At 42.0% G+C, this 22,167-nt stretch overlaps 1 protein-coding gene across 1 annotated transcript in view; it reads left to right on the forward strand.

The window, feature by feature from the left end:
* Positions 1-22,167, forward strand: part of LOC120936705 (schwannomin-interacting protein 1) — a 541,245-nt gene that overhangs the window by 124,707 nt on the left and 394,371 nt on the right. Inside the window, exons 2-3 of the mRNA XM_040349262.1 lie at positions 8,107-8,171; positions 11,271-11,351. Coding sequence (XP_040205196.1) covers positions 8,107-8,171; positions 11,271-11,351 — 146 coding nt within the window. The remainder of the gene's footprint in view (positions 1-8,106; positions 8,172-11,270; positions 11,352-22,167) is intronic.

Genomic DNA, 22,167 nt, shown 5'->3' on the forward strand with positions numbered 1-22,167 from the left:
ATTTCACCAGCTCCCTTTTTTTACACCAGTAGAATTGAGCAGTTTGTTTGTTATTGTCATGCTTCAGTTTCTGGTAAAGAAACAGAAAGAGAATTCCTGCCAATGAATGTCAAAAGGGCATTAAGAACTCAGCTAAATGTTTAATTGCTGGCATTATTCACACGCATTATTAGATACATAACTAATTATAATGTATGAATATTATGCTTTAAAAATCATCAACAGAGTAAATTCTGCATTGATAAGCTTTGATTGGCAGAGTGCATTTGACATCAGTTTAAAATGCTCCTGAGATCATTCAGAATTCATTGTAGGTGCAGTTATCCTGCTTCAGGTGCCTTTGCATTCCAATTCATGTATATAGGGAGGAAGCTGTTCTGTAGCCCCTGCTTAGTAAAACCAAGCTTCTGAACTGAACAGGAGTGCAAATGAAAAATGCAATTATTTGCAATCAAACATTAATGCATATCCTGGATGAGAGCCCTCAAATATGTTTGTGAAGATCCTGGATTAAAGCCTCAATTGTTTTGATATTTCTTGCAATAACCCCAAGTAAATAACCCAGTTCTATGTTTATGTATCTTTACCAAACAAGTATGCAGCATATACAAATAATTTACAGTTACAGGAATACAAGACATAGAGTGCTACACATAAGCAATATTTCCCTTACTGACTGTGCCTCCTGAAACTCCCCTCAACACCTCTGTAGTTCAGAAGGCAAGCTCTGTGAATTCTGTGACACAGCAGGGCCTACTCACAGGACATAGAGAGTACATGTCACAGAATTTGAGGAAGTAAATATGTGGAGATCTTCACAACGCACATTTACAAACTTTAGGGTAGTTCAGATTAGCAATTAAATCTATGCATTAAGGTGAAAAACCTTCTGTAGTGCTGCAGCCCCCCCCCCCCCTTCATTTTACTTACCTGCATGCTGTAATCTTCTGGCCGGGAATGAGCAAACCATCTGTAGCTGGTGTCTCGTGTCCTGATTGGATAGATTAATAGTAGCGCAGCCATTGGGGCCCACTGCTGTCAATCAAATCCAATGACGCCGCGCCAGGGGGCAGGGCCGAGTCCTGCATTCTGTGTGAATGGACACAGATGCAGGACTCGGGAGCGCGCCCACACAGGTGTCCATCAAGGATCGCGCTTCTCCAACGTGGACACTCAATGCGGGTAGGAGCCACCAGTGCCACTGAGGGATCCCAGAAGTGGAGGATCAGGGCCACTCTGTGCAAAACCAACTGCACAGTGGAGGTAAGTGCCGATTCACACTACAGCGACTTGGGATCCGACTTGTCAGACCTCAAGTCGCTTGACATCATAAATCCCATGTTAGTCAATGAGAGCCGTCTTAATGTACACTAATGAAACTACTGAAGTCGCTCCGACATCAGAAAAGGTTCCTGTACTACTTCAAGCTGACTTCTAGGCAACTTGTACCCATAGATTTCAATGGAAGTTGCCTCCGAAGTCAGATCTTCATCTTAACTGAAGCAACTTTACAGGAAAGGAAAATAGTTTACTCAGGCAAACCCCTTCCTCCCACAGAGCTGATTATTCTGTGATTGGCCACAGCCTGTTGCCTGTCCTGGAGGCAACTTTATGTTGCGTTGTAAGTTGCTCCAAGTCGAGCTGAAGTTGTGCTAAAGTCACCTTGCAAAGTTGCGCTGTAAGTTGGGTTGCCCCTGTTTGAACCGGCACTAAGTATGACATGTTTGTTATTTAACCACTTAACCCCCGGACCATATTGCTGCCCAAAGACCAGAGTACTTTTTGCGATTCGGGACTGTGTCGCTTTAACAGACAATTGCGCGGTCGTGCGACGTGGCTCCCAAACAAAATTGGCGTCCTTTTTTTCCCACAAATAGAGCTTTCTTTTGGTGGTATTTGATCACCTCTGCGTTTTTTATTTTTTGCGCTATAAACAAAAATAGAGCGACAATTTTGACAAAAATGAATATTTTTTACTTTTTGCCATAATAAATATCCCCCAAAAATATATAAAAAAAAATTTTTTTTCCTCAGTTTAGGCCGATACATATTCTTCTACCTATTTTTCCTAAAAAAAAATCGCAATAAGCGTTTATTGATTGGTTTGCGCAAAAGTTATAGCGTTAACAAAATAGGGGGTATTTTTATGTCATTTTTATTAATATATTTTTTTTACTAGTAATGGCGGCGATCAGCGATTTTTTTTTGGTATTGCGACATTATGGCGGACACTTCGGACACTTTTGAAACATTTTTGGGACCATTGACATTTTTATAGCGATCAGTGCTATAAAAATGCATTGGATTACTATAAAAATGCCACTGGCAGTGAAGAGGTTAACACTAGGGGGCGGGGAAGGGGTTAAGTATGTCCCTTGTGTGTTCTTACTGTGGGGGGGGGGTGGCCTCACTAGGGGAAACACTGATCTTCTGTTCATATATTGTATGAACAGAAAATCAGCGTTTCCCCCGCTGACAGGACCGGGAGCTGTGTGTTTACACACACAGCTCCCGGTCCCCGCTCTGTAACGAGCGATCGCGTGTGCCTGGCGGCGCACGGGAGTCGGGGGCGAGCGGGGGGCGCCGGCTCGCGCCCCTAGTGGCGGCTGAAAGAGCCGACGTAGTATGACGTGCTCTCGCCCAGGAGAGCCAGCTTGCCGACGTAGAATGGCGGTGCGCGGTCGGCAAGCAGTTAAAAAAAAACAACAACCCCTTTAACCACTTCAGCCCCGGACCATATTGCTGGTCAAAGACCAGGCCACTTTTTGCGATTCGGCACTGCGTCGCGTGAGACGTGGCTCCCAAACAAAATTGGCGTCCTTTTTTTCCCACAAATAGAGCTTTCTTTTGGTGGTATTTGATCACCTCTGTGAAGTGACAATTTTGAAAAAAAAAATTGTTTTTTACTTTTTGCTATAATAAATATCCCCCAAAAATATATATATATAAAACATTTTTTTCCTCAGTTTAGGCCGATACATATTCGTCTACATATTTTTCGTAAAAAAAAACGCAATAAGCGTTTATTGATTGGTTTGCGCAAAAGTTATAGCGTTTACAAAATAGGGGATAGTTTTAGGCATTTTTATTAATATTTTTTTTTTTACTAGTAATGGCGGCCATCAGTGATTTTTATCGGTACTGCGTCATCATGGCGGACACTTCGAACACTTTAGACACATTTTTGGGACCATTGGCATTTTTATAGCAATCAGTGCTATAAAAATGCATTGATTACTATAAAAATGCCACTGGCAGGGAAGGGGTTAACACTAGGGGGCGAGGAAGGGGTTAAGTATGTTCCCTGGGTGTGTTCTAACTGAAGGGGGGGTGGACTGACTAGGGGAAATGACTGATCGCTGTTCATACATTGTATGAACAGACAATCAGTCATTTCCCCCCCTGACAGGACCAGGAGCTGTGTGTTTACATACACAGCTCCCGGTTCTCGCTCTGTAACGAGTGATCGTGGGTGCCCAGGCACGCGCATTGGCGTCATGGGCGAGCAGGGGCACGCGCATGCGCCCATATTGGCTGCTCGGCGAGATGACCTATAGCTACGTGATCTCGCCCAGCAGAGCCAACCTGCCGCCGTATAGTGGCGGCTGGTTGGCAAGCAGTTAAGGAATGGGCTAGAAATGACTGAAATGCAATGGAAATAAATATCTGATTTTACATTTTGACCACATCTATGCTTTTAATCACATGGTAAATGTCATGAGCACAGTGATGTTGACAAGCAGATTTAAAGCGGAGTTCCACCGAAAAAAAAAATATATTAAAAGTCAGCAGCAACAAATACAGCAGCTGCTGACATTTAATATATGGACACTTACCTGTCCTGGGCCCCCGCAATGTTGGCACCCGAAGCCAATCTCTCCCTCGGCTCTCGGGAGGAGGCACAGCCATCTTCGATAAGGGAATCAGGAAGTGAAGCCTTACGTCTTCACTTCCTGGTTCCCTACTGCACATGCGCAAGTCGTGCTGCGCTATCCCACTGGTCCCTGCTGTCTTTTGGGAACTGTGTGTCTCCCAGAAGACAGTGGAGGGGACAGAGTAGGCGCTGGACGTGGCATAGGTCACCGTGATCACCGGAAGATCTATGCCCAGAAGTGGAAGAAAATTCCTGTATTACACAGGTATCTGCTCCTCCTAAAAGGTGCCAAATGTGACACCGGAGGGGGGGGATTCCAAAACGTGGAAGTTCCATTTTTGGGTGGAACACCGATTTAAGGTAGTTTAATTTCATTTAGTGTTCTTAGTAGTTATCTTTTGTCACTTGTTTGGGGTATTTGTTTATTTTTTTGTTTACGGCTGCTTTCAATTTTTATTTTGACTTTGTGTGAAAATAATGGGCTATTTTTGATACATTAAAAACATTTAAATGTTGCCATTTCCATTGACTTGACCACATTTCACCAACATGGAAAATTTTACAAAGAAATTCATATATTCAATTCAATATATTTTACTACTAACATCATAACAAGTTATATAGGAGGCATGGGACCAATACACTATAGAACTTGTAGGGAAGGAGGATTATAAGGTTAAAATTGATCATAAAATGAGAGAAGCACAAGTACTCTTTTGTTTTGGTTGTGTTTCTTGTTAGGAATTAAATGTAACCTTCTAGTTCTCCCTATGAGGCCTTCAGTTATGCCATACTTGGCTTCTTTCTCCACATCTTTCTTTATATATCATAAAATATGCTTTCAGTTCTGCAATTTATCTACTATGCTCTGCATTGCTATCTTCTATGGTTGTATTTAAGACTTTTTACAGACAGAACCTCTACTCTGAAAAGTTCAAAATGAGGTTTCGCCTAGGGTGTCAAAAATCCTTGCACCAGCCCTGGCTGCATGCACTGACCGAATGCTGGTTATCCGTCAGGACCGTTTGACAGAAGCCGGTCTAACAACTGGCTTTTTTTTCCTATCTTATATTTCAGGCTCTAAACATACCGTATGTGCCTTTCCTTATTACAATGCTGAAATATTTAGGAGCTTGTATTTTATTACATTTTTGGCTAAAATTAGTGTTTGCTAAAAATGTGATATTCATGTTTGAAAGTTCTATGTATCTGTAGGTGGTAGTGAGCAGAGCCTTTAACTGGCCATACATGGATCAAAATGTGTCTGGTTCAGAAGGGACCGGCCACATTTCAATCTACAGTATGTATGGCTGTTCCCATTCATGAGAAGTTGATCTCTTTCATGAACAGGCTTTGTTGTTATATTTTTGTTCTATCAGTGCATGCAGCCAATTGGCTTGCAGCGTTGATCATTGTATTCTGACAGGGGAGGAGTCCCCCTGTCAGAATACAATGACACAGCAGGAAGGATTTCCCCACCCACCTCAAATGTGTGGATGAGGAAATTGTCTCGGTTTTCTTCATTCAGCTGGCTGGCTGAATGGAAAAAAAAAACAAAGCCATGTATGGCAATCTGTGCAATCTGTGTGTTATAGTATATTTGTGGTTTACCTACTGTAAAGGGATAATGAGAAATGAGGAAAAAAATAATGCTAATCTAATAAAAAATAGCAATCCCATCTGAAGTTATTTCAGACATTAATATTAAAGTCAAGGTGAGATCATCAAAATATAAACCTGAAGACATTTTGTGAAGCCCAGCTCACATTTTACCTCAGGATTGTTCAGCTACACCTCTGTAATTCTTGACACCCTGGTTATGTCATGCCATTCTCCAAACATATCTTGCATAAGCAAAAAGAGCTATTCATTTCCATTGCAAAAGTAGTATGATTTAGCATTTAGCCGATGATCTAACATACCCTGACATGCCCTTAAGATTGGCCAATTGTATGCGCGACATTTACCACTGGATGACCATCAACAAACTGTGCCTCAATGGTAACAAAACAGAGGTCATGATAGTTGGAAAAGGCAAGACTGACTTTCTTCAAAATTGGCCCACTGAGTTGGGCTTGACACCAAATCTGAAAGATAAGATGACGGTCCTGGGGGTTATCCTTGATGAAAAACTAAGGATGATTCCCCAGGTTAGACAATCGGTTTTGAGAGCCTCCCATTTTCTACGACTTATCCGCAAGGCAAAACATCTCCTGACCCAAGACCAGAGGAAAGACTTAGTCCAGGCACTAATTATTTCTCGCCTTGACTTTTCAAATGGAGTCCTACTAGGCATTCCAATGAAATGGTCTAAGAAACTGCAGTTGGTTCAGAATCAAGCAGCCAGGCTTATCTCCAAAAGCAAGACCATATCAGCCCTGTGCTCAAAGAACTTCACTGGCTCCCTGTTACAAAACGTGCCCATTTTAAAATCCTCTGTCTGATCTACAGGGGCTACCACCAGCTGGGCCCACAGTTCCTATCAGATCTGACTCCACACTATATACCTAGACGCTGTCTTCGCTCAGCCGACAAAGCTCTACTCATTGGCAATACTGACAGGCTAATTTCTATAGGAGGAAAATGGATTGGCTCCGCGGGGGCGACACCCTGGAACCAAATCCCGCTTAACATTCGCATCTCCCCAAGCCTATATATACGTTCAGGAAGAAGCTGAAGACCTGGCTATTCTGCCAAGCATTTCAATCCTAGGCCAATTTTTCTTCGTTCATCCACTCGCTGATTTCTTGTCTTTTTCTCCCTCCTCTTTTATTTATGCTCCCCTCGCCAGAACATCCGGGCTATTTTGTCACAAAGCGCTTTGGCACCACCGACCGGTGGTATATGCATGCTTCCCAAACAAATCATAATAAATAAATAAATTCCCATTGACGGATCGAAGAAAGGATATTTCCGACACATGCTATAGCTTGGGGTGGAGATTTCAGCAGAAGGAATCTGTCTCTGCCACTTTCTAGAGTGCATTCTTTTTGATAAGATTCTCACCTTGGGGTTTATTTACTCAAGGCAAATAGGCTGTTCACTTTGCAAGGGAAGCTGCACAGTGCAAGATAATGAGGTAAAGCTCTGCTGATGCCCATCATCCAATCAAGTGCAAGTAAAAATTATGTTTTTTTTTTTTTCTTTCATGGCACGTGATTGGATATTCTTTGCAAACAGGAATGTAACCACATTTACTAAGCTCTGGGAAACATTATTTTACACTGCGCACATTCCTTGCAAATGGACCGCTTGTTGCCTTTAGTAAAGCACCCCCCTGTTGTCTTCTGATAGGAGAGGACCTGATAGTAAGCCAGGAACACATTATGCAAAGTGTTAAAATTACCATGGTGCTTTTTGGGGGAGTCAAGTGATAAAGTGGAATTGTAAACATTTTGAAGGTTAAAGGTATAGAAAGCACATTTTCTTGTTTAAGCAGTATTCTCCGTACAAATTCAATATTTCACAAACTTCGGTTCATTAAAACTGTTCTGTTTGAAAGATATTCAGACTCTAGGCATTCTAGGAGTTCTTGAAGGCATCATTTATCTTTTTCTGTGTGCCAGTCATATTCCATTGTCACTCAGATGTTCCGAGGGGACACAGGATATCTTGATGCATGCAGACATTTTAATATGAAAAGAATAATTTGAATGGTGCTAGGAAAATCCACTTGTCAAGTGACTCTGTGTTTTGAATCTTGCCCTAGCTCATTACTGAAGCACAAATGGATTAGCCATAGAGAACAAATGTAAGGAAAGAGAGGTTAAATGTCAATTACAGAAACATTGTTTTAAATGAGTCTATCTGTCATATTTCTTTGAATAAGACCCGAAAAAAAGTCTTTGGATATATGTGAGGTAGTTCATTAATTCTGTTTTGGAAGTAAATGGGTTACTGAGAAAACAAAAATCAAGGCAGCAAATTAACTATTGACAAGGTTAATCCTATGAAATAATCAACACTGATATTTATCTTGGTCATTGTGTGCATGACTGTCTATCCCTGTCTATCCCTGCCTGTCAGTTACTTGCCTTCCAGTATTCACCTTTATGTATTCCACAAGCTGCAGTGTTTATGCATAAAATGTATATATTATAGATTTAGATCTGTAAAATAAAGGTCATATTTTCTGCTCAACTCTGAAAAGTCAAAGGGATGTGTTAAGGTGAATACATAAAATGCTGAGGTTTAAACCCACTCTTGACATCTATTTTACTGTCCTTTTACAGGAAGAAGTCGGAAGGCTTCAACATTCATTTGAACAAATCCATGACGGGGCCTGCTTGCTTGCAAGGTAAAAATTCTTCCTAGTGCAAAGAAAAAAAGTGACATTGACCACTTCACCTCCAGAAGATTTACCCCCCCTCCTGACCAGGCCATTTTTTGCGATACGACACTGTGTTACATTACTGACAATTGCGTGGTCATGCAACGCTGCACCCAAACATCATTTATAATTTTTGGGGGTATTTTATCATCTGTGTGGTTTTTATTTTTTGTGCTATAAACTAAAAAAGCCGACACTTTTGGAAAAAAACAAAACAATATTTTTTACTTTCTGCTCTAAAACACATGAATGTAAAAAATATAATTTCTTCATCAGTTTAAGCCAATATGTATTTTGCTACATATTTTTGATAAAAAAAAATCCCAATAAGCATATTTTGTTTGGTTTGCGCAAAAGTTATAGCATCTACAAACAATGAGATATATTTATGGAATTTTTATTTATTTATTTATTCTTTACTAACAATGGCGGCGATTACTGACTTATTTTTTTGGACAGATCGGACACCTAAATGACGAATATGCACTGTCACCGTACTAATGACACTGGCAGGAAGAGGTTAACACCAGGGGAAATAAAAGTGTTAAGTGTGTGCCTAGCTGTAGTGGGCTAGGTGCTTTTACTAGTGGAAGGCATGGATCAGTATTCCTGCTTTACAGGAACACAGGATCCATGCTTTCTGTACCGACAAAATGGCAATCGGTCTGTGTACCAAATGATCAGCAGGTGCCAGCGGACATTGGGTGCGTGGGACCCTCTGTGTAAAATCACAGCGGGAGCCCCTGATACCCGGAAGTTCAGGTCTAGGTATGTATATACAAGATTCTGTGCAGCATGGCTGCCCTATTGCAGTAAATGTGCTATGGGGCGGTTGGCAAGTGGTTAAAGCGGTAATAAACCCCCAAAAAAATTTAATATATTGCAGTTTACAAATCCTTAAAAATGGTGGCACTTTTTATTTTATTTTATTTTTCCTTATTTTCCCCCATTAACCTGGCCAGTAACACACTTCTAGTCTTAGGCCTCGTACACACGACCGAGGAACTCGTCGTAAATGAAACATCGTTTTCCTCGACGAGTTCCTTGTTAGGCTTGTCGAGAAACTTGACAAGCTTTCTTTGTGTACACACTGTTAAGACCAAATCTTGTCGTTCTCAAACATGGTGACGTACAACACATACGACGGCAGGGGAAGTTCGATTCCACTGGCACAACCCTTGGGGCTGCTTTTTCTAATCTCATGTTACTGCGTGTTAAGTAAAAGTTTGGTAGGAGACGATTTGCACTTTTCAGTCTGTTAAAGCGTAACAAATGTGCTATCTCCATTACAAACGCTACTTTTACCGAAGGTGCGCTCCCGTCTCATACTTTATTCTGAGCATGCGCGGGTTTCTAAGCATACACACAAACGTGTTTCTCGTCTAAAACCAGCCCGACGAGGAACACGACGAGGAAATTGAGACTCCCGACGAGGAAAAAGAGAACTTGGTCTCTTTTTTTTCTCGTCGAGTTCCTCGACAGTTTTCTCGATGAAAAACATACACACGACCGTTTTCCTCTGCAAAAAAGCTCTGCAAGTTTCTTGATGTATTCTGTCGAGAAAAACGTTCGTGTGTACGAGGCCTCAGTGTTTCTCTACTCTGGATGGAGGAGCAACAGTAACACTTTTCAATCAGTTACAGCAACAGTTGTGTTCCTTTTGGGATAAAATTTTTATCATAAATTAATAAAAGATGACTAATGTAAGCACCTAGACAGCATGGTCTGTTAAAAGAAGTAAAAAAATAATAGAATTACTGGTAGGATCTAGACATGTGCAGAATGAAAAAATGTGTCTAGTTTTAGATAGATTCCTTATGTTACTAGTTTCGTTATTCGTTTTCGGAATTCATTTAGTTTACTTATGTTTGGTTTATTCATTTTCAAATAGATTCTAAATTTGAGCAATTACAGTTCAATGAGGTTGAAAATGTATGTGTAAAGAATAGCTGGTTGTTAAGGAGCCGGCTGGCAAGCGGACACAACATCCATGACTTATCTGCTGTCAGTGGGATTCCTTGCTGATAGTAGAATATACACAAACAATGCCACATGGAAAAAAATATATAAAAAAACAGGGGGGGGGGGGGGGCGTGTGGCGTGACGGTCCGAGTGGACGGGCGTTTGAGTAAGCTAGCCAGCTTTACATATTTCTTGCTTCTATGTTACAATTTTCTTGTAAGGGTATTTTTATTTATTAAACGTGTCACTGCTTTTATGTTACTTCACTATTTGAGCCTATTGTTTTTTCGGGTATATACCATTGAGGACGTGTTGCCTGGAGGATCCATAGCGTATCAGTGTCTGTTGCAGCTTCACACAAAGGCCCGGGCTGGGGTTTACAGCCGCAAGCTGGTTATGCTTGCCATTTGGTAAGCCTCCATTTCATATGGTGATTTCTGTTGGTGGTGGTTATTTTCATCAGTGTCACGATTAACCCAATCTGCACCTTTTGCTTGAACTTCATTGATCATCAGGATTGCTTCCAACCTTAGGGTGTACTTACTTTTTACCGGATTCAATTTATGGACATTGACTACTATTTTCACTTCTTGTTTGAACTTTATTGAACAACAGGACTTAACTATACAGTGTGGTATATTTATATCACACTGTATCCACTTAATGGTTAATTACATATTTTAGTTTTATTCTTCACACAGCGCAGCTCCGTTCTTTTCTCTTGTACTTTTGGTGTGTATATCCCTTTTGTTGTTGCAGCTTATGTTAGTGTTATTTAGCGCGGTAATTGTTTTCTTTTTGCATTATTTTACAATAGTTTTATATTAAAATTGTTCAATGTACTCAATAAGCTAGCGTTTGACCTTCTTTTGGTTACATATTTAGTGTTGCAATATAAACTATTAATTTAAATTGCATTTCTATCATAAATTACAATGGTATTCGGGACTAACATATGGCTGGCAAACATGAAAGCAAATTATAATGTCTGGAGGCAAACTGTTCAAAGAAAGGTTTTCTTCATTCAGTGGCTTATTAGCATATTTAATATACTGCCATGTATATACAACTATGATAAAATGTTTTTATATACCTTTTTTACAGCCACCAAGATGACATGGATGTAGATAATAATAGTATGAAATGTATGGGCTGTCAAGAGCCACTGGAATCCAAAGCAAAAATGTAAGTGAAATCTTTAATATAAAAATGTTTTTAGAATAGTATTGTTATACAAGTGTGCTTCTGAATTTCCATGATTTCACATGACAATCTTCTGTGATAAGTCTAACTTAAATCAGTGTAACAGGAACAGGGATGAGTTTTGTGTTTTGCCTGTAGAAGCAGCTCAATGTTATCCTATGTGTCCATACACATCAGGACGTTTAGAGGCATATTTTAAGATCAGTGTGCATGAACCCTTATAATGCTAAAACTGAATTAAAAGTCCCAAAGCTAAGATATAAAAATGTATCTGGTCTAAAAGGGGTAAACAACGTCCGAAAAGCGTAGGCTGTTTTTACAGCGTTGTACATGTCTTTTGAATAAAGGAATACTATTGTTTGGATGTCATCCTGAGTGCCGACTATCCCTTTTCTTATTCTGGTACGTTGGAGGTGTCAGCAGCCTGGAGGTCTGAACCGGGTGAAGCTGTTATGTAGGTAGGTATGTAGCACCTACACACCTTTTTTCCCATGGCAGCTGAAGTGCTCAATTCAGCCTGTGGTTTCCGGCCCACAGTACTCTATTTGAATACCTTAATAACAGTAAGGCCCCGTACACACGACCGAGTTTCTCGGCAGAATTCAGCCAGAAACTCGGTTCAGAGCTGAATTCTGCCGAGAAACCCGGCCGTGTGTACACTTTCGGCCGAGGAAGCCGACGAGGACCTCGGCGAGGAAATAGAGAACATGTTCTCTATTTCCTCGTTGTTCAATGGCAAAAGTCGGCCCGCCAAGTTCCTCGGCGGCTTCCACACTGAACTCGACGAGGAACTCGATGTGTTTGGCACGTCGAGTTCCTCGGTCGTGTGTACGGGGCCTCAAGGTTATTTTCTTATCCCTGGCTGAATGTTTGGGCAAATAATTTGATAACTCTTGTTAAATAATAGACATCCTTTCACTCATCTGCTGGCAACAGCTGTCTGTGGTGCTAAACTGTGAAACTGTTTTTAAATTCTTTTGTCTGAGGTATCCCTAAGTTCAGTTTATCAAGTAGGGGGCGACACCTACTTGTCTCACTTTGCCAGCTCCTCGGCATTGGTCATTGTGGGGAAACCCTTGTTTAAACACCCACTGTTGGAATGCAAGCCGGTTTTTAGCTTGCAGGGTGTCTGCACACTTTCTTCCCTGCTAATTTATCCACCTTAAAACAGGGCATTATTTGAATGTTGTGCAAGGAACTCATATTCAGTATGTGATAAATAGGATAAACAAAACCAGTAAAATACTTTTCCCATTGAAGAATAGATTTGGGTCAACATTGCTTAATCCCATTTTAACCTGGTAAATGTTGGATGAGTCTCCTTTGAAAGTGCATCAAAACCACTGTGGTAAATAAAGTGAATATACAAAATCAAATCTTGGTTGAAAATTGGGTTAATGCTGGGTAAATGTTGAGTAAATTGCCCATTTAATCAAACTGTCAAAGTCTCTAAAAAAGTTGGATGGTATATTGGTTACAATGCTGTAATGTAAGGCATCAAATAGGCCTGCTATAAAAAGGAGAGCATTGTGAGTCCCAGAATTGTGTATAGTAGCAGCCATCAAAGGTGTCCTTGACAGAAATCCATAATCCAGTAAATAACCTGACTGGGAGCTCTACATCCAAACCTTCTTGGGATATATCAACTGTATAGCTGAGTGTTTTGTTCCAATGAACTCTTGTGATAAAGTATCTAAAGTCGATCTGAAAAAAATATGTAAAATTAGGTAACCTTTTGTTATACACTGCTTAAAAAAATTAAAGGAACACTTTTGAATCAGAACTCCTGGGATATTGATCTGGTCAGTTAAGGGGTGTATACAGAGGGGGAGGGGTGTATACAGAGGGGGTTGTTAATCAGTTTCTGCTGCTTTGCTGTTAATTGAAATTAACAACAGGTGCACTAGATGGGCAACAATGAGACGACCTCCAAAACAGGAATGTTTTTTCAGGTAGAGGTGTCTGACATTTTTTTCCCTACTCATCTTTTCTAACTGTTTTTTACTAGAGTCAGTGTCACTACTGGTAGCACGAGGCGATACTTGGACCCTATAAAGGTTGCATAGGCAGTCCAACTCCTCCAGGATGGCACATCAATATGTGTCATTGCCAGAAGGTTTGCTGTGTCTCCCAGCACAGTCTCAAGAGCATGGAGGAGATTCCAGGAGACAGGTAGTTACTCTAGGAGAGATGGAAAGAGCCGTAGAAGGTCCTTAACCCATCAGGAGCAAGGAGGAACAGGATGAGTTGTTGCAATGAAAATTCAGCAAAATGGACTAGCTTGCTGCATAATTTTTTCACGTTGATTTTCGGGGTGTCTTTGAATTCAGCCCCCTGTTGGTGGATAATTTTCATTTCCATCAAATGATGTGCCATCCTTTCATTCCTAACAAATTACCCAGTCCATATCTGTATAGATATCCAGCATGAGATTTTTGCCCGTTGACATCTGATATGTTTTCAAAGTGTTCCTTTAATTTTTTTGACCAGTGTATTAACAGTATATTGTGATGATTTTTAGTTGCTTAAAAACATAACTGTGCATTGTCATAGTATATACATGCATGATTTAAATATACTGCATATATATACCGTATTTATCAGCGTATACCGCGCACTTTTTCCGTGGGTGGGTGGGTGCACGATATACGCCGATACCCACTTCCCGCGCTCAGTTTGAATGCCTGCTCCGACATATACCGAGTGCAGTACACTCGTCTACATTCGGCCAGGCTCGGCTTCGCTCGTGGTCACGCATAAACGTCACAGAGCGTGAGCACGAGCGAAGCCGAGCCTGGCCGAATGTAGACGAGTGTACTGCACTCGGTATATGTCGGCGCGGGAAGCGGTGATTCGACGGGGAGACAGCGCGGGAGAAGCCGGGAGGACACCACTGAAGCCGCAGATGGACGCCGGACCCGACGAGGCCGCCGAATGGACGCCGGACCCGACAAGGCCGCCGATGGACGCCTCACAAGACACCAAAACTGTAAGTACTAAAAAAAATGTTTTACAGGAATTGCGGGTCCACATTAGGGGTGCGCGCTATACGCCGGAGTGCGCAATACCCCGATAATTATATATGTGTGTGTGTGTATATATATATATATATATATATATATAAACCTATTTTGGCTTTGAGGCATAATCTTAAATAGTATTTTCTTAAAATAGGAAAGAACAATGGGCCTGATTCTCAAAAGAGATACGCAGACTTAACTGCTGTTCAGCCTGCGTATCCCTGTGCCTAACTTTGGAAACGATTCTCAAAAGGCTTTTTCCAAAGTTAGGCAGAAAATCTGACAGGTGTAAGACACTTACACGGTCAGATTTTAGGATGCAGTACCGCATCCGCCACTGGGGGCATTTCTCATTGAAATGCAGCTTTGCGTATGCAAATGAGGACTTAAGCAGATTTTCAAAGCATTTCAGCACTTTGATTTCTGCGTAAGTTCCGAATTTGCCTGCGCAAAACTAGGGCTGGTTTTATAATGTGGAAAGTTAGTCACACATTGTAAAGGCCCATTCCAGCGACGGCATTTGGTATGCATTCCTGAGGGAGAACTCCACGGCAATTTTTAAATTCAAAACCGCCATGGGTTCCCCCCCAGGAGCATACCAAGCCCTTAGGTCTGGTATGGGTTGTAAGGAGACCCCCCTCCGCCGAAAATTCGACGTAGGGGGTCCCCCTACAATCCATACCAGACCTGTATCCAAAGCACGCTACCCGGCCGGTCAGGAATGGGAGTGGGGACGAGCGAGCGTCCCCCCCCTCCTGAGCCGTGCCAGGCCGCATGCCCTCAACATGGGGGGGCTGGGTGCTCTGGGGCAGGGGGGCGCACTGCGGGCCCCCCCACCCCAGAGCACCCTGTCCCCATGTCGATGAGGACAGGACCTCTTCCCGACAACCCTTGCCGTTGGTTGTCGGGGTCTGCGGGCGGGGGCTTATCGGAATCTGGGAGTCCCCTTTAATAAGGGGGCCCCCAGATACCGGCCCCCCACCCTAAGTGAATGGATATGGGGTACATCGTACCCCTATCCATTCACCTGGAGGCAAAAAAGTAAGTTAGTAAACACACAACACAAGGCTTTTTAAAATAATTTATTATTCTGCTCCGGATGCCCCCCCTGTCTTCGTTATTAGCTCAATTACCAGGGGGGGCTTCTTCTTCCACTCTCCGGGGGTCTTCTTCCGCTCTCCGGGGGGGGCTTCTCCGGACTCCGGGGGGCTTCTTCCATCTTCTCCCCTCTTCCGCTGTTGACTCGGCGAACCCCGGTTCTTCTGCAGCTCTCCGGTGCCTTCTTCTTCAGCGCTGGCTGCCTGCTATGTTTGTGTGTTAGCTCGATTTCAAACAGGCAGCCGGCGCGGTCTTCTGTGACGTCAGGGTCTTGTCTTCTGTTCTTCCGATGTTGACTCGTCGCCTGTTGTCGCTGTAATGATGGAAGCGCGCCTTGCATCACATTTATATAGGCATCACCGTCCCATCATGCTCCGGCAGGTACCCACGTGGTGGGTGCCTACCCACGTGCACCCACCACGTGGGTACCTACCGGAGCATGATGGGACGGTGATGCCTATATAAATGTGATGCAAGGCGCGCTTCCATCATTACAGCGACAACAGGCGACGAGTCAACATCGGAAGAACAGAAGACAAGACCCTGACGTCACAGAAGACCGCGCCGGCTGCCTGTTTGAAATCGAGCTAACACACAAACATAGCAGGCAGCCAGCGCTGAAGAAGAAGGCACCGGAGAGCTGCAGAAGAACCGGGGTTCGCCGAGTCAACAGCGGAAGAGGGGAGAAGATGGAAGAAGCCCCCCGGAGTCCGGAGAAGCCCCCCCCCGGAGAGCGGAAGAAGAAACCCCCCCCCCGGAGAGCGGAAGAAGAAACCCCCCCCCGGAGAGCGGAGAAGACCCCCGGAGAGTGGAAGAAGACCCCCGGAGAGTGGAAGAAGAAGCCCCCCCTGGTAATTGAGCTAATAACGAAGACAGGGGGGGCATCCGGAGCAGAATAATAAATTATTTTAAAAAGCCTTGTGTTGTGTGTTTACTAACTTACTTTTTGCCTCCAGGTGAATGGATAGGGGTACGATGTACCCCATATCCATTCACTTAGGGTGGGGGGCCGGTATCTGGGGGCCCCCTTATTAAAGGGGACTCCCAGATTCCGATAAGCCCCCGCCCGCAGACCCCGACAACCAATGGCAAGGGTTGTCGGGAAGAGGTCCTGTCCTCATCAACATGGGGACAGGGTGCTCTGGGGTGGGGGGGCCCGCAGTGCGCCCCCCTGCCCCAGAGCACCCAACCCCCCCATGTTGAGGGCATGCGGCCTGGCACGGCTCAGGAGGGGGGGGACGCTCGCTCGTCCCCACTCCCATTCCTGACCGGCCGGGTAGCGTGCTTTGGATACGGGTCTGGTATGGATTGTAGGGGGACCCCCTACGTCAATTTTTCGGCGTGGGGGGGGTCTCCTTACAACCCATACCAGACCTAAGGGCCTGGTATGCTCCTGGGGGGGGAACCCATGCCGTTTTTTTCTTTGAAAATTGGCATGGAGTTCACCCTCTCAGGAATGCATGCTGAGCGACGCTGTCATTTTTTTTATAATCATTTGTTTTCCCGGCGCGTCTTTTTTTTTCACCCGTCGCAACTTTAGTGTCCCGTCGAAATTCTCAAAGCCGCCCGGCGTTAATTACGTTCGCGCGCTGCACGTCGGGAAAATTACGTCACACGCATGCGCAGTACGGCCGGCGCGGGAGCGCGCCTCATTTAAATTTTAAACGCCCCCAGGAGAGGAGGACCGCCTTACGATGGCGGCACTTAAGTTACACGGCCTGAAATTTCTACCTAAGTGCTTTGACGATCGGGCACTTAGGTAGAAATTTTAAGTCAGTGTAACTTAACTGCTGAAATTTAAGTTACGCAGACTTTTTGAGAATTTGGCCCATTGGAACTGGGCAATTTGAGAGTGTAAAATATATTTTATAAGAATTCTACTATTATTCTTTAAATTATCATCATCTTGAATATCGCCACTGTCCACAGTTAAATGAAACTAATAACAGAGCTCATTGTGCTAATGTATGGGTATAACAACTTTACTCTCTTTCCCCATTATCACATAAGGCATTATGGTTACAGTGATGTAAATATGTTGTAAAGCAAGTGACAAACCACTGTAAAATGCTACTAAAACATTGCTTTACTATAAATGAAATGCCAAGACCCTGATAAGCCACTTGCACAATCACTTTTCTATCATCATTTTCTATTAGCAACTATCTATCAGTTAAAAATCATTAGATCAGCCTCTGTTCCAACGATAAACAGAAATATGTGAGATAAAATGTTCTCTTCTCAAGGCTCATTGCTCGAGTCCATTTTTCAGATACCAATACTTAATAGCACTCTGCTACTTCACCTACTTTACTCCATAAAGTGATTTTGATTCGTGTCCAATACAGCAGCCATTTATGTGGCTTGATTTATCTCAGGGTTACAGTATAATAATACAATATAAATAAATGTATCATATACGTTGGCTGGCAGTATTACATTTCAGTGATAGAACTTCATATAGCACTGATACAGATTCAATGTGTTTCTAATCTTTCACTAAAGGACAAGGTTAAATGAGACCTTCTCCCTATGGTGCACTCAGTGTGCAATGGTGATGGGGGATAGATTTAGTTGAAATTGAAATCATCTAGTGTAGCTGTCAGAATATTAGAAAGGCAACTAGCTCCAGACTCTATTTTTTTCTTTCTTAGAAGAGCCTTTTCCCAGTAGCAATAACCAGGTAGTGTTTGTATAGCTTTATTGATCAGTGAGAAATCGAGATCTTATCATGAGTCTGACAATATGTCTTTATTTCAGTGTACTCCTTTTCCAGTCTTTTTAGTAAAGGAATGAGAAATAGTGTAGAGAACTATTTCAAATTGATATTATTATTATTATCTTTAGGAAGTTTAATTGCAACCTGCAACACTGTTAAATTTGTATATGTCTGTTGCCTATCTGTAGAATTTATTTTTGCCTGTACAACCAGTTCATGACAAAAATTACTTATTTTATGAGGATTCAAAACCTGCCTCCAGTGCTCCAATGTCTATAAAAAAAAGAGTGTTTGAGCTTTGAATGAAAGATTGCAGGTAAGGATTTGTTTTAATTAAAACAATTGTTTTATTATTTGTTCCTTTCAGCAGCAGGGTTCGTGGTCAGCAGTGGAAACATTAGTACTTAGTACTACCAAAAAGATCAACATTAAATGACCCCTATAGTACAAAATATTTTATTGTGGCAACTGTATACGGTCAATACCTGTAATGATGGCATTCAAGATATTAATTCCTTTTTTTTTTTATTTCACATGCCTTCACTTATATTTTTCTGCACAGTTACATGCAGAGCAGGCTGTCCAGCAACATTTATAGGGGTAATGACAAACCATTTAACATCAACGGAGGTGATTACAATGGTCATCATTTATCAATATGGTTAAAGCCCCTAGTTGTTCTATTACTAAAGTGTTAGCTGGATTTGGGTTTTATTGTGCTTGTTGCTTATTTGACTTCCATTTAAAACAACATATCTATAAAAGTCAACCCAGTTCACAGAGTTGTGCCCCAATCATAGGAAGTGAAAACATCTTGTCTTTTCAGAATTTCCCTGTAATTCCATTTCAAAACTGGGCTTTTATCAAGGCTCACACTGAGGGGGAAACAGGATTATACATTTTGGACTTAAAGTGGTTGTAAATCCCAAAACTCAAAACAAAAAACCTGCAAAACAAAGGCACAATGAGCTAGTATGCATGGCATACTAGCTCATTTTAAATGCTTACCTTACATTAAAGCTGTTGCAATGGTCCCCGCACGCGGCTGTGACATGTCTCCCGGAGTTATTTTAAGGTTTGTAGGCACCGTGACTGTGATTGGCCAGAGCTGCAATGAGGTGACTCCCACGCATGGGCACGGGAGCCGCCGGTCACGGCATGGCTCCTGAAGAAACAGACAAGCGGGTCGTTTCTTTAGTGCTCATGTGTCGATGACGTAGTTACATGCGGATACAGTGGATATTTCCTAAACTGTGCTTGTTTTCATGGTACCTACAGGTAAGCTTTATTATAGGCTTACCTGTAGGTAAAAGTGATGTAACAGGGTTTATAACCACTTTAAGTGCCTAATATTTGCATGGTTTACTTATAATACGCACTTCTTTATTTTGAGACCATATGGGTGGATGAGTCTTTATGGAGCTTGATACGGACAGAATCAGGTACCCATCCAGTGAAAATCCAAGTACCTTTCGTGAAAAGTAATTCATACTATAGGGATAAATCTAATGCGGGGTCTGAAACTGTTAGTTTATAAATCCTTAGTTAAAGCGACCCTGTCTGGATAAAAAAACAAGTCCTAAAGGAAGGCCCCTGCAATAGAAAAGTTATTATACCTACTTATTTGATGGCCTGTGTCTCCTACCTTTGCTCCATTCCAGTGCTGCTGCCTCTGCCAGAATGTTAAGCGCTCAACACATCCAGGAATGTCAGATGCCTACCACTTCTACTGCAGGCTCCATCCTTTAGGATTTTTTTTTGCCTCAAAGGATCACTTTACCAAAAAAATGAATGTCTGAAATCCTGGACAACTAACTGTGACTGTACTTAATTCCCTGTACACGCGATCGGTTCGTCTGATGAAAACGATCGTGTGTGGGCCCCATTGTTTTTTTTCACATCGGTGAAAAAAAATAGAACCTGTTTTAAAATTTTCGGATGGTTAAAAAACCGATAGAAAAAAACGATTGTCTGTGGGGAAATCCATCGGTCAAAAATCCACGCATGCTCAGAAATAAGTTGATGCATGCTCGGAAGCATTGAACTTCATTTTTCTCTGCACGTCATTGTGTTTTACGTCACGGCGTTGGACACGATCGGATTTTTAACCGATGGTGTGTAGGCAAGACTGGCATGGTTTAAATTTGCATTCCAGCAGATAAATTTATTTGAGATCTTATGGAAAATGTGTCTAATACCTAATTTGGGTTAATTACAATTTTTATTCCATAAATTACAATTAAATGATTGAGAGTGTAAGGAATTCAGCTGGGGGGAAGGGTGACAAGAGATGGAGGGGGGTGATAATGGATAAAAACAAAGGATGGAGGAGAGAAGTATGATGGAGCTGAGGGGAGAAGTATTGCAAACATTGATCTGCAGATGGGGTGCATGGAAAATCACAATTAGAGGCGATTCAGTTCGCATTTGTTGCGCTTTACAAGTCTCTCACTCACTCAGAGGATGAGGTGACATGAGAAATGTTCCACTGGGATAAGAGCAGGAAAGCACAGCATTGCTTTTACACCCAGGGCCTTATTGCAACACTAGTGTAAACTTTCTGCAAGACCATACACCCATGCAGTCCACAGTCCCCATGTTTAAACTTCTGACACAGGAATGTGAAAAAAATACATGATCAATCATCTTATGTAGGTGACAAACACATGGTTACAACAAACCAAGTAAAGACACAAAGAACTGGAACAAGTAATCACACAGTGTTAAAATAGCATATGCATCAGGCATATATATGCAATCAGTAAGACAGTTAAAAAGTCCAAGAGTGAGTAAAAAAGAAAGTCCAGCACTCAGGGCTGCCATCATATGGAAACAGAACCAGGTTCCAAATGCACAGGAAGAACAAGGAGAGAGGCGCCTCTGGGTGCAGATTTTAAAACAAGTTTAATGGTCAATTAAAAGTGGCAACTCACATTTGAGAAGTAATATATAGACATTAAGGTGGTCCCAACATGGGGGAGAAGTAATCATTGAACGTTCCAATCCTGTGGCGGAGAAGCGCTGTGTCACACAAAAGTTGTTATGCTGGCCGCTGTGGAGGAGAACTCAAGATAGGACTTGTAAAGCAGATGGTAGTCAAGGATGGATGACATCACCGGTATGCAATGCGTTTCACGAGCATGCGCGCTGCGGATGACACAGCAGCCACGCTCCTTTCTTAAAATAGCTTGTGCCACTAATAGGGTTCATTTTAAAATATACATATGGGGAGGGGCCAACAGTAACAGCTAATCATAGTCATTAATGCCTGAAAATAGGCACATATCACATTACAAAACCTCTGTCTAAACAATTGCAGAACAACCATGATATGAGTGAAAATATAAAAACGTATTAAGTATATTAAATGATTTGTAAAATATATGGTGTGCACAAACATAATCAGACGAATATTAGGCGGACCATTAGAATAACAATTTATTTAAATATTAATTGATTAATTAACTAGAAAATTATTAATTAATGGCAATAGAATTAATTGCTATAAAGCAATCACAGAATAGATAAATAATCAAACATAAATCTAAAGGAACATTATTATGCACACATGAGCAATTAATACACGGATTAAAAGGGGAGGGAAGGGGGAGGTTAAAGCGGGGGAAAAAGAATAAGGAGGGGGTGGGAAGTGGCCATTGTACACGCAATGTAATGGAATAAGTTGAATACTGGTACGTTTAGAAATTAATTATTAGTTGTTTTGCGACACACAGTCAATGTAATAAGACCGTTCGCAATGTATAGGAGAGAGCTGGAATTTTATAAGCGTGACAAATAATGATATAAAGATATGGTACATGAACAATAGTGCAGTAACCATACTCTGCATAATGTATAATGTATGATAGTATGCAAGATCATAAAACAGTCATGTAGTTACAAAGGATCTAACAGACAGATACATATACATATATGTGTGTACATACACACACACAAATGC

Source organism: Rana temporaria, chromosome 4, assembly GCF_905171775.1.
Source record: "Rana temporaria chromosome 4, aRanTem1.1, whole genome shotgun sequence".
Taxonomy (NCBI): domain Eukaryota; kingdom Metazoa; phylum Chordata; class Amphibia; order Anura; family Ranidae; genus Rana; species Rana temporaria.